This window comes from Glycine max, chromosome 13 (genome assembly GCF_000004515.6).
Source record: "Glycine max cultivar Williams 82 chromosome 13, Glycine_max_v4.0, whole genome shotgun sequence".
NCBI classification, from domain to species: Eukaryota; Viridiplantae; Streptophyta; class Magnoliopsida; order Fabales; family Fabaceae; genus Glycine; species Glycine max.
The window spans coordinates 22,752,545-22,768,078 of NC_038249.2; the positions used below are offsets into that span (position 1 = coordinate 22,752,545).

Here is a 15,534-nt window from a genome sequence, read left to right on the forward strand (position 1 = left end):
ATTTGAGTAAGCAACAATGTTACCTGATTTGGAAAATTTAAATAATTTGCTAGCTTAAATCTTTGTGCAAAGATCATTTCTCTCATATAAAAAAAGATAAAAATGACAGTAAAAAAACTAAAATATTTTCTTTTGGGGTAAAATAAATATTTGTGAGATTGTTTAGATTTTGTGTAATTATTTATAGGTATCATTTTCTTAACAGGGTTGTAGGGTGTTAAAATCTTCTTTATGCGTAAGTGACTCCCGAACGGATCTTTAATTTCAAAGACCATTTCTTAAAAGGGTTTTCCAATATTTTCTCTCAAGATAAAAAATATTGGTGGTAATTCCATTTTAAATATTTTTGCATCGCTCCCGTGTTACCTCATTACAACAACCCACACAATATGGGACTAGTTACAAGATCCATAAACTAGCCACAATAGATAACAAACCATCACCATACATAACATATAAATAATGAGTATTTTATAATCTTCACTCCTTGGTTTGAGTAAGAAAAACTTCTACATTAAATTAGTTTGTATAGAAGGACTGGTACGTAACTAACCCAAATTCCATGTGTGTGCTCACATTAAGGTTCACGATAGTGGGTCAATGGAAGGACAAATATGTCACTTCTTTTTAATTTGAGGACTAAAAATTAATGTTTTTGATCTTTCAATGATCAATTTGTTACTACTTGACACTTCTAGGTACGAAAATGGATATTTATTCTTTTTTCCCTTAAACAGTTAGGCCCAACAATTTTGGATCGAATGATTAAGATTGTTTGGTGAAATTGACTATGCTAGTGCTACATACCCTAGCATACTAATTACAACAACATCACACAACACAAGTAACATAGATTATAAGAAGAATAAGAAGAAGAAACATTCATGTTATTCTATAGTCACTGAAACAAAATTGTGTTGAACGACAAGGTAGAACAATGACCCTTTTTTGCATTTTGACCTTCGATTTTGAAACTCTTCAATGTTTCAAGTTTATTTATTTATTTTAATTGAACAAACAATTTGTTCATATTCATGAAATGGTTTAGTCTTAATTCCATGTTGAAGGCTAGGAATTGCATGAATTGAAATAATTTAACTGATGGATGGGGTTATGGTTTCGTCATTAATTTTGGGTTTGTTGGATATTGATTTTTGCTATTGAAATCTAATTATATGCCATTGTGGGGTATAAGAAAGGAAGAAGAACAATAACAACATTTTATTAAATAGCAATAATGTAGGAATTACATAAAAGTAGATCCAATTACATTAAACTCCAATGAAAGATAAGATAATTGCTCAGAACCATAGGGGAAGAATCCCTTGTTGGAGAAAAAATGGGAGATAAGTCCCTACACGTCCAAAGTTGTCACAAGAGAGTTCAATTTAGAATGTTTTTTATCTATTTAATTGGTCTCTTTAAAAGCCTAAAAATAAGGAATAGGTCCAAGCCCAATTAAAAACAGAATTAAAATATATTTAAACATAATTCTGACACACCCCACACCGTTGTGCCTATGCCTCACATTGGTGTGGGTACGCTCACAAGAGTATGGAAGGCGCACTAGAAGAGAAAATGCATGTCAAGATTGCCCACAACATTGTGGCTCAATCTGTAGAAAATGTATGTTAGTTGTTCGTCTACCGGCAAGTATACCGATGTGCACAAGTAGTATATAAAACGATAAGATACACTAATAACTCGTGAATAGGCTATTTTCTTACAATTGTTCAATACACTAATAACTCACGAATAACAATTAACATTAGCAACACCCATACTGTTGTGGGGACTTGTCACACCTGTGTGGTTATTTCTTGGGCTAAATTCAATGCTTTTTAAGCTCTTTTTTGCTGCTTAAATCTCTCCAAGCCCCTTCAATCTTCCTTTAATGTCATTGATAGTACTCCAAGTTCCTCTTCAAATTAGTTTTTCGGCAAATTCCTTCAAAAAAAAAAATCAAGTGCAGAAAGAAATAAAATTGAAATTTAAACTATGAAAATATTTATTTAAAACTTAACTAAAAATCAACATAGAAAAGTTCAAAAGAATAAGAGACATCACATAATTATGCCAAAATGGCTACCAAATGTAGGACTAAATGATAATTATCAGCAAGCTCCCATAGTGTGACGAGTGATGTGGACAAAGTCTAGAAGGAATAGACTACTTGACATGACTTTCTTTGGATCAAATAGCCTATTGCGTAAATTTCTTTGGATCAATTTTGAGTCAAAATCAAGACCCAAAAAATCATTAAAAAAAATAGACAAAACACATGTATGATTTAGGTCTTAATTTAGATCCAGATGCTGATCCAAAAAAATTAAGGTAATAGACTATTTGACATGACTTTCTAGCTATTCTTTCACACAAAATTTGTATAGACTGTATTACATGCATGTCATTTGTCTTTTCTCCTCTACAAAATTTTGTCAAACGGAATCTCAGCCCAAAGATCAAACCAGAAGAAATTGAAATAATAGACATGCTAATGAGGTGATAATTGTCACTAACTTTGGTTTTCCTCATGTCGTCTCGCTAAGAATGAGCATGAAGACCAAGGTTTGAGGGTTTTTATAGGGAAAAAGAGGAATATTCTTGAAGAGAAAACGAGGGAAGGTCAAAGAGATGGCAAAATGTGGTCCACCTTTGATTTTAGTTTTTTTCTTTCAATTTAAAAAAATAATACATTTATTATTCAAATTCTAAGAACAATAAATTAATTATTAGATCATACTTGAGTTGTCAAAATTAAAAAAAAATGTGCATGATTTTAAATGTAATTAATGTTTTTGAATCCATAAGAATCAAACTCAAGTAATAGTTGGTTTAGAATAACTCATGAATATTGGTTTAACAACTAAGTTGCACCTCCTTAGTTAATATTTCAAATTTTTATATAAAACATTATGCAATTTTCTAATATATCTCTTGTCTTTCATATTCAATAGATTATGTCTCTTCTATAATTTTTTTTTATTTTCTCGCTCCAAAATAAATGGTTAAGGATTTAAAGAATGGTTAATGCTTCATCAATATTGTAAAATGATAATCTAATGATTTTTTTTGTTGAAATGTAAAACAAAACGGACCAACGGGAGCTGAAAACATTTATCTTCTTATTTAATAGGTCATTAAGAGCATTTATCTTCCTATATATTAAGAGCATTTAATACTCATTAAGAACATTTATAACAATTTTAAAACCCAACTCAACTTGGTCAATCGAACAGGTTAGACAAGGAATCAAACATATTGTTAAAGCATAACCCTTTTATGATTTTCATGTTTTAATGAAACAAACTTTAAAGAAATAAATTTTATGTCCTTTAGACTTTTGCTACTAATATTTTGGCTTGAAGTGCTTTCAAAAAATAAGACTTATCAAGAAGCAAGAAGAAAAGTTGTGAAGCATTAGCCTATGTTAGTTATTATTCATGAGTTAGTTTGGTATTGAATATTTGCAAAGAAATAGCATTGTGCCTCCTATTTATGATTCTTTTTGTAGGAATTGTACAAATTTTCTTTATTATGTGATTTTATAGGTTAGGAACTCCAATTTTGTGACCTAATGTTGAATCCAACTCATTTTCAGGCCAAAGAAGAGAAGGTTAAAGCAGCTGATGACTCGTTTAGCGAAGCATATCCGCTCAGCGAGATGCATCCATTTAGTGAGACATCTTGCCCGCTTAGCGGATGGGAAACCCTAGAAGAGGAGAAGTCAGAGATCTGTGCGCTCAGCACGCAACCAGCCCGCCCAACGAGAATGTTGTTTCTTCTCGCGCTTAGCGCGCCCACTCTCGTTAAGCGAAAATTCACTAACTCTCGCTTAGCGAGCCATGCTCGCTATGCGAGCCTTCAGAAGTTTAATAGTCCAAGAGCCTTTAAAACATTGAGATTGACGGAGTTTTGAAAAAGGGAGACGAGTTTAGAGCAACAAAGAGATCTTAGTTCAAGAAAAGAGAGAGATTTAGGGTTTAGAGGCTGGAGGAGACATCCTCCACCATCTTCTTCCAATTTGTTTCACCAAAGATAGTTTCTTTCTTAGTTTTGAAGCTTTGCTTGTAATGGAATGTTAAGCTTCTTTGTTGGGGAGTTCTTCTGAACAATCTTGATGTAATATTCTTGCTATCTATTTAATGTTATTTTTTTATATTCATTGTTTCTATTTATACTTATTTTACATGCTTGTGGCTTGATCACCCATTTGTATGTGTAGTTAGGTTTTTTAGTTTTGGTAAATGCTTTAAAACCTTAGAACTTGATAGTGCAAGCTAGAAATCTGTATGTCTAGGAATGAAGTGCGATGATCTAGTCCATTTTATGTTGTAGGCTTAGTGCAACTCTTTTAGAGCAAGTTTGTTGAGGGATTAAGGACGAAGTCTAAAGAGAGTTAGGCTCATTCATGTGAAGAATTATGGTTTGAGTAATTTCTCAGCATAAGAACACTAGAATAACGTTAAATAGAGAAAAACACATTTTAGACATCAAGAGAAATTCAGTAGAATACCCTCCAACGCTCTTAACTTGATAGTTTTCACTTTCTATAGCTTTAGATATTTAGTTTATGTTCAAATAGAATTTCTAGTTCAGAACTCAACATTTGCCTTATTTTAATCCATATGAGTGTTTACATATTGAATGTACATGGTCTAGGTAAAACAAATTCTCTGAGGATACAATACTTGATCTTGTCATTTTATACTACTTGTGCGAATCAGTACACTTATCGACCAGTGAACAACCTATGACCTTGATTCTTAAATATGAAGCATATCCAACATCAGAAGCATAAGGGCAATTAGGAGTTCTATGTCAAAGCCCAAATATCAAAAGTAGTACATGACTATAAGCATGATTATGAAGGTAGTTTAAGTCAAGGGGTAGATATCAAATGCTACACATGACAAGGATCATAAAAAGATGCAATGTTAAAGGAAATAAGTGAAGACAAACATTTCTACACAGTCGAGAAGCACAGACCAAGAATTATGAAGATCTATGTCACGTAATAGTTTACTGATGCACATGGCTTAGTGAAGCTTTCTTAATCTAACGAGTCTATTTGCAAAAGAAAGGCAACCATGAAGGTGAAATGTAGTCTCTCACAATCTATAACAATCAAGAAAAGATCAACACCATTCTGCAAAAGACTTACTTTTCTAAAGAAGTGGCAAGCCTCACCATGACTATGCTGGAAAAAAGAGAAGTCATGAGTTATTGAGCAACAACATGCACCAACAAACATGTTTCAAAATTCAAAGTTTTGAGCAAACTATTACAACGAAAAGAAGGAGGAAGAACAAGTTGTGTGTTGGAGACAACTCACAAAGGATATCCTTGGCCTATGAGACAAGGTGCAATGGTAATCTTCAAAGTGCCTATATAAGAAGGTTGAACCTATATAAGGAGATTGAAATACAACTAGAGTTCTTTGTTAGGAAGGAAAATAGTATAGAGATGACATAGATCAAAACTCATATTGTAAATATATATCTTCAGCTTTTGATACTAGGCTTCCTTAGCCCAAACTTTCTTGATTTGGAGCCAAATCTATCTAGCCATAAAGAGTTTGTAAACATCTTCTCAAAGGGAGCTTACTGGTGGGTTTTTCCTGTGAGATGTATTAGGTACCTGTGCACATAGAACCCATTTGGATTTGCCCTTGCTTATGATCACAAAGCTTAAAGCTAGTGCCTTCATTAAGTTTTTTAGGAATCCTGACTCAGGGGAGGTATCTAAGGCTCTTTCTACCTAGGGAATTAGGATTACAAAAAATTATTGACTGATTTTTACATTAAAGCATGAATGAGGTATGTATGACATGTTAATGCATGAAGATACTAAAGAATATGTGAAATTGACCCATGCAATAACTTCTACCATTCGTGTAACATCCTTTTAATTGTGTTTTCTTGTTTTAAAACCACATAAAAAGTATATACTTTCTTGCTTTATCACTTGATATGTTTGTTACTTCACAAATCTTCCTTGAAGTTTGTGTTTTTAGTGTTTTCTTGTATTGTTTTTAAGCCTAAGTTAATAGTTTGTTGCATTACTTATATTGTACGAGTCTCTTGGGAAACAATATATGGACTGATCCATGACATTACTTGCCAAAATATCCCTGACAAATAACAAGAAACTTAACCCATTAAGCACCAAAACCAAATTCAAAAATCCAAATCTATTATTTCAACATTAAGGGCTTCATTTGAACTTTTCAAAACTACTATCACAACTCTAGATCTATTATTCAATTGCATAAAAGAAGACAAAAAATGCTTAGATCTAAAATGCACCAACCTTATACACTTTGATCTAAAATGGCAATGAAGATCTTCTTGGGGTACTTCTTCTTCCTATCCTCAAATGCACCATCCTAATTCCTCTCTTAAGTACCACATTGATAATACATTGCCTCTTTTGCCCTACAATTCCAATACGCTCAATCTTAAGCACATTATTCGCCCGCGTCTAGTCCAACCTTATTCTAACTAAAATGACAACACTGTTGACATCGTCACTACTACTGACGACCTCAAAGTCGTTGTCAATGATCTAAACTTATTTCATCTTACTTTATGCCATTAAGGTTTATGCTATGTTGTTCTGCATTGTGTTTCTTATTTGTATGTGTGAGAATACATGGTGAGGACTCAAGGGTGGGGATGGGAGGGACAAGTTCGAGTAGTGAATGGTTAGTAGGTTTGGGTTTCAAGAATGAAAGAAATAATGTGTTATGAGATTGAAAGGTGGAGGAGGGAACAATGTGTTTTGAGGAAATGATGCTTAAATGGGTTTTTTTTTTATTTGATCATTGCAATTTGTGGCTGCTATAAGGTTCCATAAATTGTTAATCCTTTCAAGAATACATTATTCATGCAATTTTTAATCAAAAAAATGTAATAAAACAAATGTCATGTAATTACTTAGCATCCAAAATAAAAGAAAATGACTACAACACCAAATGAAATAAAAAGTTTGAGGACTAAGACTTGTCGCCGAAAAGTTCAAGACAGAAATAATAAATTTTAAAAAAATTAAGGATGAAAAAACATACTTTATCCTATTTTTAATTTCTAGGAATATTTTTGAATTTTTTAATTTAAAACAAAATATTAAATGAATAGGAATTAGAAAGATAAAGAAACTTGTGTAGTATGAATTCTGAACAAAAATATTTTTTTATAACCTTTTAACAAACATCAAAATATATATTTTGATCTCCGGATTTCAGAAATCAATAATATTTCGTGAAACAAGTACTATGGTTCAAAATAAATAGTTATCAAAGTTAGTTTTTTTTTTCTTTTCCCTAAAGAGTTAGGCTCTATTGGACCGTACGATTAAGATCGTTCGGTGAAATTGATCACGCTGGTGCCGCATACCCTAGCGTTCCTGTTATTCTATTGTGGCTGAAACAAAACAGTGTTGAACGGCGAGGTAGAACGACGACCCCCTTCTGCGTTTTGACCTTCAATCTCGTAAGTTCTTCTATTTATTAATTTATTTTCAATTGAACACCGTGTGTTCAGATACGTGAAAAGATTTTAGTGTTGATTCCATGTTGAAGGTTAGGCACTGCGTGAATGGAAATAATCTAATTGATGGATGAGGTTCTGTGGTTTTTGAGTTTGTTGGATATTGATTTTCGCCGTTGAAATCTAATTCTATGCCCTTGTGAGGTGTATTGGATTGCATGATTGATTTTTGTTCATCTAAAGTTTCAAACTTTACTGTTGAAGTTGAGTTAATGATTAAGCTACTAACTTGTTATCTCTTTGATCAGTGGAAAATTTGTTACATAAATTGTTGTACTCATTTGATATCAACTGTCATGGAATCATGCTCTTATGAGGTGTCAAACTTCTTGCTTTAACCTAATCCACTTCTTCCAGTGCTCTGCAACGAATTAGGTGCTTTTAATCCATTGACACCCTCAAACTAATTAGGGATCAGAAATCAGTGTCTATGTACTTGTCCTCCCTTTTGTTCAAAGGATAGGTCATGTCATTTGTTTGTATTTGTAATAACTAATAACTACTGCTGAATGCGATTTTAGATTTTACTGCTATGCTCATAATAATATAGTTAACCCAGGCATGATTTTTTTTGTGTGTGTGATCGTTGTGCTGTTTTATTTTTTTATTCCTCTTCCATCTGGCTTGCTATTTTTTTCTTTCTTCCTAAGGTATAAAATAAAAGTTATTAACTTTTAATACTCCCTGGACCATCTAATGTCTGTTTTTACAAATTTATGAAGTTTTTGGTTACTCTCACTTTCTTTGCTAAAGTGGCTACTATGCCAGCTGCTATAGTGTTTTTAGTGGTGGCCACCACCCACCAAGCAATGCATTTGGCCTTTAGATATTTGGTCTGTAAATGAACTAACTAACATCCTTTTCTTATTTATGATTGCATATCAAAATGGTCCTTCTTGAGAACCTGTGACACCTTTCTCTCGTCATTGAAGAGATGAGTACCTTTTTATTTTTTACTAAAAAGCTAGTATTAACTGATATAATTATTCCATTTATATCTAAGTTCTAAAATCAGGATAATAGATCAGAGGGTAGAAATTATCTAAAGGATCATTCAAGGTTTTAAATATCGTTCTGTTACACCAAAAACGAGTGCAATGGTTTTTCCCATCAGCGATACCGTTACAGGATGGTATTATGGAGTGAAAAGAGTTGCGGCCACAACACGGCTTCGGAAAACACTGTTTTGTTACTTTTTTCTGCCTCTTTAGAATTGAAACCTTTAGTTGGTAGCTTCACCCGTCATCAAGATTCATGAGCATAGAACCCCACCGTTCACCTACCAGACCACCACCGCTTGCATCTTCCCAATCTCTGCTCAGTAGTGATTAATTTGACTTCTGTGCATGGAGGGAAGGGGGTTTGACTGTGTGTGTGCTTGAGTTGGGTGTGCCCATGAAGGGTCAAGGGTTGGGGGATTATTGTGAAAGCTTCTTTCTTTCAATGATGTATGGTCTATAACAATATTTAGTCTCAAATCTGTTCAGCAGTTCTGTTTTCTCTTCTTGCGTCTGTTTGTGCTAGTTAAAAAATTGTGCCCCCTTGTCTTTTTTTATTCACCAAGTTGGTTATTGGTAGATTTACTTTCCAAAGTTCATTCCTTGATGGATAATTTGGTGACAACTGAAATGTAATTGCTGAATGCATAAACTTGTTAGTAGACAATTTTCATTATCAGGGGTTAATTTGATTAATTACTGAGAAATAAATGAACTCTATCTGTCTGCGGTTCATCTTATATAGAGTTTTACAAGAAAGTATAGGCAAAACACGTGAAGTTTAGCATTGTTTTGGATTTGCTTTCATATTATTTGTTGATGTTATTGCATCTTACTCTATATCTCTTCATATAATGGATAGCACTGTAAAAAATGGTTTATACTGAATTAATAGAAAGAAAAGGCTAATAATATTTGAAATGTTTTCCTAGTATACTTGTGTTTATTCTTATTACACTTCTCTTTCTTTACCTTGAGGATGCTTTATTTTCATTTGTGTAGAATCATGGCCAAAGCTGAAGGTGGCAAGGAACCAATAAATGAACAAGCAGTAGCAAATATGTATGCTGCAATGAGGTCTGAGCTCAACCAAATTTACTCCAAAATAACTGAACTGGAGATGGAAGTTAGTGAGCACACATTGGTTACCAATGCCATTCAACCACTTGACCAATCTAGACGATGCTATCGTATGATTGGAGGGGTGCTTGTGGAGAGAACCATCAAAGAGGTCTTGCCTGCTGTGCAGCGAAATAAAGAAGGACTCGAAGAGGTTGTGGCAAGGCTTAACGAGGCGTTGGAAAAGAAGAAAAAGGAAATTTCTGAGTTTGAGGCTAAATATAAAATCAGGATAAGGAAGGCTGATGCTGAGGTGAAGGATGAATCTGGTAGGAAGGAAGGGTCTGCTCAGGGGGTTCTTGTGGGTCCTGCAGGTGGAAGTGAATGATTTGTCTATTTTTATTTTGTTTCCTCAAACTAGTAGCCAGAACTTGTCTTACAATTGGGTGCATGCAGTTTGATGATTTGTTTTATATGTAGACTAAGTGCGTGTCTGAATTAGATTCATGTTCCGTCCATATAGAAGCAAGTAAATGTAACTTCTGCATCATTTTGACGTGGTTTTGCTGCTTGAACGTGGATCCAAGACGTGTTTCCAACCACGCTCATTAGCAAGTATACCTTGATATGACCTTAAGTTTAATTGCTTTGGGCTGAAAAAAACTTATCTTCATTGGTTTGTGTTTATGTAGATTTTTGTATGCAAGACTAGAGCATATAATCGTGTGATCAAGCTATTTTGTCTCTCTTATGTATCGATATGTTTCATTTGGGGTAAAATGCTTTTCCTAAGCACCTTATGTTTAATTTGGTTTTTGAAACAATGCAGAAAGAAGTAATGGAAGAAGGTTTAAGGCATTTTTTCAAACTAATTATTGAAAAATGTAAAGAGAAATTATTTTCTGGTTTGGGATAGTTTTTGTTACAAGGCAAAAACTATTATATTATGGTGACAAAAATAATGTGGTGTTTGTTGCCCGACAAAAAATTATAGTCTAAACTACTGAAAACATATTTGTGAACCTATTTTTATCATTGCAAACCAGCTTTAACACATTTCAATATATAGTAAATAGTCAATTTAATCTTTGGATTTATATTTAGTTGACATCTTGAAATTAAGAAAAATTCAAATAAATTCCTTCATCATTTCATTCAAGTCTCTAAAATTAACTAGTTTTCTCATTTTGGTCCAACTCTAGGGACTTGAGTGTTAATAATAATAAAATTTTGAGACTAAAATGAGAGATAAAGATTAATTTTAGAGACTCATATGAAATCTAAAAATAAATCAAAATTTTATTTGAATTTTTATTAGATTCAGAGACTAAAATGATAAGAAATATAAATTTAAAAGCTAAATTTGTTATTTAGTGGAGAAGTAATATTTTGAGCATGTTTCATAAGGCGTCACTCTAAACTTGGATTTCTAACATCAACAAATACCTTGCTTCTGCGTCTTCTTCTATTTTTTAGGCAAAATTGTATTTTTGTCTTCCAGTTTCGGATTTGTTCCCCATACTACAATTGGACGTTGACTATTAGTAAGCGATGTTGACTGTCACATGTCACGTTCTTATTGAATGATGACTGTCACGTATTATATTCTGTTTGGTTAATGAAAACAACGATGTATTTCATCTTTTAATTAAACTGAAGATAAGATGGGAGACCAAAAATACAACTTTGTTAATTTTTTAAACCTAAAAATGAAGGCAAATGAGATTCGAAAACCTAAAAAACAAGGACACACTTTTTGTTATAGACTACGAATGATTTGAATTGATAACCAATCACATATTAAATAACTTTTTATTATTTTTTTGATAATTAATTTGAAAAAAAAAATCCTTAAATGAATAAAATAAACAATAGTATGCATATTTATATAATTTAGTTCGTATTTAGTCTAATTTATATTTAAAATATAATCTCGTTAGTCCACTTTTTTATTTTTGTTTATTGAAAAAAAATATACTGGAAGTCCTTTTTGTCCGGGATCCTATTTCTAATTTTTTTTATTTTTTTTTTACCAAAGATATAGACATCATCGGCAACACCAAAATATTATTTATTTATTTTATTTCTCGCTCATTCCCTCTTTCTTTCCCTCATTTTTTCAATTTTGCTGCTCTCTCTTCCCTTTTTTTCTCTGCTACACTTGTGTTGTGCATCTTGACACTCTCTCCAGCAACAACAAACCATGAACGCCTCCATCATTGGTTCGTTTTCTTTTTTCTCGCACCCTTTTCTTTTATCTACACTTCACTCATCTTCCTTGTTTTTTGTTTTGCTGACGTTGTATTGTGCACCATATTGAAGATCCATTGCAGGGCGATTTCCCAGAAGTGATAGAGGAGTATTTGGAACATGGCTGTATGAAATGCATTGCCTTCAATCGCCGTGGCACCCTTCTTGCTGGTAACCCCTTTCTCTCTGCCTCTCTTATTTTCATATTCAACTGCTGCTCTGTCCTTTCTGGGTATTCTCCTTTGATGCATTTTCGTGCAAAGTTTTTATCTTTTGATTTTTGGTAGCCTGTGTTTATGGTAATAATTTGGTTTTGGAAAATGGGTTGTGGGTAAAAAACTGAGTTTTATGTTTTTTAATGTCGATTTCAAGGTTGAAGTAGCGAACTTTAGTGAGTAATTCCCTTTTTCCCTGATGACCCAGATAAGAAAAGGACGTTATTTTTACTCAGATTGTATGTATAGGGTGTTTTTTTGGACACTTTTTCTTGTGGGGTTTATGTGGAATTTTGGGATTCTAGCATCAAGGCCGGAGTCCTGTTTTTAATTTTTTCATGCCTTGGCTTGGCGATGAAGAAATATTAAAGGGTATGCATACATGTTTCCCTAACGTAGTAATGATGCAATTGATGCTCAATGCATTGGATAAACGTGTGTATGATGTAGTTGATGTTTACTTTACCATTATACTGGAATAAGTTTGTGAGGCAATAATGGGTTTGTGTGCTATTTGTTCGAATGTGGGTGGCGTAAATATTATAGCAAGTGTTGAACTACTATTAAATATTTATTGGAGTTATTTTCAATATCAATTTTCTCACTTTTGATCTTGATTTGCTCAATTGAACCACCAGCTGGATGCAATGATGGAAGTTGTGTTATTTGGGATTTTGAAACCCGAGGCATTGCTAAAATTCTGCGTGATGATGAATGTTCTTCTCCCATAACCAGCATTTGCTGGTCAAAGTATGGTCATCGAATTCTTGTATCTGCTGCTGATAAATCATTGTTATTGTGGGATGTTATGAGTGGTAAGAAAATAACGCGGATAGTTCTGCAACAAACCCCTCTACAAGCTCGTCTTCATCCAGGATCCTCGACCCCGTCTCTCTGCTTAGCATGTCCTCTTTCATGTGCTCCAATGATTGTTGACCTGAATACAGGAGACACAACTTTACTTAAAGTTTCTGTCTCAGAGACATGCAATGGACCAACCCCTCCTTCACGTAATAAATGTTCTGATGGAATTACCTCCTTCACACCAACTGCTGCTTGTTTTAATAAGTATGGGACTCTGGTTTATGTGGGAAACTCAAAAGGGGAAATTCTTGTCATTGATTACAAAAATGGTGACGTGCGTGCTGTAGTTCCGATCTCTGGTGGTTCTGTTGTAAAGAACATTGTGTTCAGCAGGAATGGGCAGTATCTGCTCACGAATTCAAATGATCGAATAATACGAATCTATGAAAACCTTCTGCCTCTGAAAGATGAAGTCAGAGCCCTTGATGACCTGAGTGGGAGCCACAACGATCTAAATAATATTGAGAATTTGAAGGCTGTTGGATCAAAATGTTTAACTTTATTCCGGGAATTTCAAGATTCCATCACAAAGGTACACTGGAAAGCACCTTGTTTCAGTGGTGATGGTGAGTGGGTAGTTGGTGGTTCTGCTAGCAAAGGTGAGCACAAGATTTACATATGGGATAGAGCTGGACATCTTGTGAAAATCCTGGAAGGACCTAAGGAAGCTCTGATAGATTTAGCATGGCATCCTGTGCATCCTATTGTTGTATCTGTTTCGCTGAATGGTTTAGTTTATATATGGGCAAAAGATTATACTGAGAACTGGAGTGCATTTGCTCCTGATTTCAAGGAGCTTGAGGAAAATGAGGAATATGTAGAGCGTGAAGATGAATTTGATCTGATTCCTGAGACTGAGAAGGTAAAAGGTTTTTTATTCGATTGGTCATGGACATCATTCTTTCTTTTTGCCCATTCTTTCTTGATGTTATATGCTTGCAGGTTAAAGGACCTGATGTTGATGAAGATGAGGAAGTTGACATTGTAACCGTGGAGAAAGATGCCACTTTCAGTGATTCTGATATGTCTCAAGAAGAGTTATGTTACTTGCCATCAACCCCTAGTCATGATGTTCCTGAGCAGCAAGAGAAGTGTGTAGAAAGTTCTTCGAAGTTGTTGGACAGCAATAACACTGGATCCCCTCTTTCAGAAGAAGCTGGACCAAATGGACATATGATGAATCATGCATCAAGTCCTCTTGAAGGTAATGGCATGCTTTGAATTATATGCTTGTTGCTTAGTATTTGAGTTCTTTAGAATCTGAGTTCATTTAGTCTCTAATTATGCTTCGAAAAAGTTTCAAAGTCTCCCCAATTTTATTTAGATTAGACTTAAAAGTCCCCCTTTTTATCCCCAATGGGTGGTTGAGTTGCCAATGTATTGTCTATGCATTTTTTCTGATACGAACTTCTGACTCCTCTTATCCATTTAATAATAATATTTTATTTTTCTATTAATATGAAGATGATGCTGGGCGCATGAAAAGAAAGCGGAAACCTTCAGAGAAGGTGTTGGAATTACAAGCAGAAAAAGTTAAGAAACCTTCAAAATCTAGCAAATCGGAAAAACCTAAGAGCAAATCTTTGGCCGATCAAGATAATGGTAACGGTTTTCATGGTGGTGGGCTTTATGATGAATAATTGTAGAATATGAAATTCTTGTTTACAAAAGCACTATTTTTCTTTATTTTTTGTCTTTATTTGTTTTTCTTTTCTAAAAAACTTACCTTTGCATAGCTTTATTTAAACTTGCCTCCTTTCTCTCTATCCTTGACCTATGTTTCTAAGTTGGTGGTGGCTAGTGAAAGCTGATGTATCCTTTAACTTATATTTTTCTGGCCATCCTCATTGATAATAGAGTTTTGTCCATATAGGTTTGAGTTCATATGAATATGTTTGAATTGGCCAATTTTAACTTGTTGAAACTTTGGCTTAGCAATATTAAATAAATTTCTCAATTAGTTTGATTTGATTGATTAAATAATCTTATTATTAACTTTACCACTATGTTTATAACTAAAAAATATGCATGTGGAGGTCCTCAAATATTGCATATGTCTGTCTTTTTTTGTTCTAAACATGGGATGGCTATTGTTTGGAGCAATGAACAACACACTTTGTTGTTGGTATGTTAAGTGTCACATGTAAATAACAACAAAGCCAACAATAAACATCTCTCTTCCTCCCCCAAAATTTCCTCTAAACTGATTTACCCCATTCTCATACAAAGGCCTAACTTCCAATCCCATTCTGAGTTGATGAATCTTGTTGTGGGTGGAGTTTTGATGTAAGGGGGATGGGGGGTGGGGGAGTTGTTTGAGGTTAATGCAAAATCCACACCCCTTTTGCTTTTGTATTTATTGAAGCATGTTCAATGCTTTGCTTTGTGGTCTTCTTTTGTATAAATGCACTGTTGCATTCTGCATTTAGTTTTTGTTTTTTTCTTTCTTTTTTAACAATAATTTGTGTTTATTGTTTAAATTGTGTGTGGTCCCATGTAAAAAATGTTTTTGTTAAAGTATAGTTTAAACTTCAATGTAGATTTGTTTTGCTTTACAGTGTCCTGTATTTTGTTTAATATACAGATATGGATGTTGGT

The 15,534-nt window shown here is 33.7% G+C and overlaps 2 protein-coding genes and 1 non-coding gene across 4 annotated transcripts; 2 read left to right on the forward strand and 1 right to left on the reverse strand.

The window, feature by feature from the left end:
• Nucleotides 1-2,192: 2,192 nt before the first annotated feature.
• Nucleotides 2,193-2,351, reverse strand: MIR9725 (microRNA MIR9725). Its single transcript, NR_126757.1, has one exon. It is a non-coding gene; the product is annotated as a microRNA MIR9725 (primary transcript).
• Nucleotides 2,352-7,322: 4,971 nt separating this feature from the next.
• LOC100786369 (putative prefoldin subunit 2) lies at nt 7,323-10,387 on the forward strand. 2 transcript variants are annotated; one of them, NM_001254374.2, is made up of 2 exons: nt 7,323-7,493; nt 9,551-10,337. In NM_001254374.2, exon 2 carries the CDS (start codon nt 9,555-9,557, stop codon nt 9,993-9,995), a length of 441 nt encoding a protein of 146 aa, NP_001241303.1. In that variant the 5' UTR covers nt 7,323-7,493; nt 9,551-9,554; the 3' UTR covers nt 9,996-10,337. The 2 variants fall into 2 exon arrangements, with proteins under 2 accessions (NP_001241303.1, XP_006593417.1); XM_006593354.4 differs by lacking the exon at nt 7,323-7,493 and adding an exon at nt 7,498-7,582 and having other exon boundaries at nt 9,551-10,387.
• A 1,284-nt stretch (nt 10,388-11,671) lies between these two features.
• LOC100816297 (protein RBL) lies at nt 11,672-15,225 on the forward strand. Its single transcript, XM_003541308.4, has 5 exons — nt 11,672-11,829; nt 11,930-12,028; nt 12,711-13,798; nt 13,879-14,140; nt 14,401-15,225. Exons 1-5 carry the CDS (start codon nt 11,811-11,813, stop codon nt 14,574-14,576), a joined length of 1,644 nt encoding a protein of 547 aa, XP_003541356.1. The 5' UTR covers nt 11,672-11,810; the 3' UTR covers nt 14,577-15,225.
• Nucleotides 15,226-15,534: the final 309 nt, after the last annotated feature.

Bases quoted from the DNA above. Each gene is read 5' to 3' on its own strand.
- LOC100786369 (NM_001254374.2), top strand. From the start codon at position 9,555: ATGGCCAAAGCTGAAGGTGGCAAGGAACCAATAAATGAACAAGCAGTA.
- LOC100816297 (XM_003541308.4), top strand. The intron at 13,799-13,878 runs GTAAAAGGTTTT...ATATGCTTGCAG, and splicing joins TGATTCCTGAGACTGAGAAG to GTTAAAGGACCTGATGTTGA. The intron at 14,141-14,400 runs GTAATGGCATGC...ATTAATATGAAG, and splicing joins TGCATCAAGTCCTCTTGAAG to ATGATGCTGGGCGCATGAAA.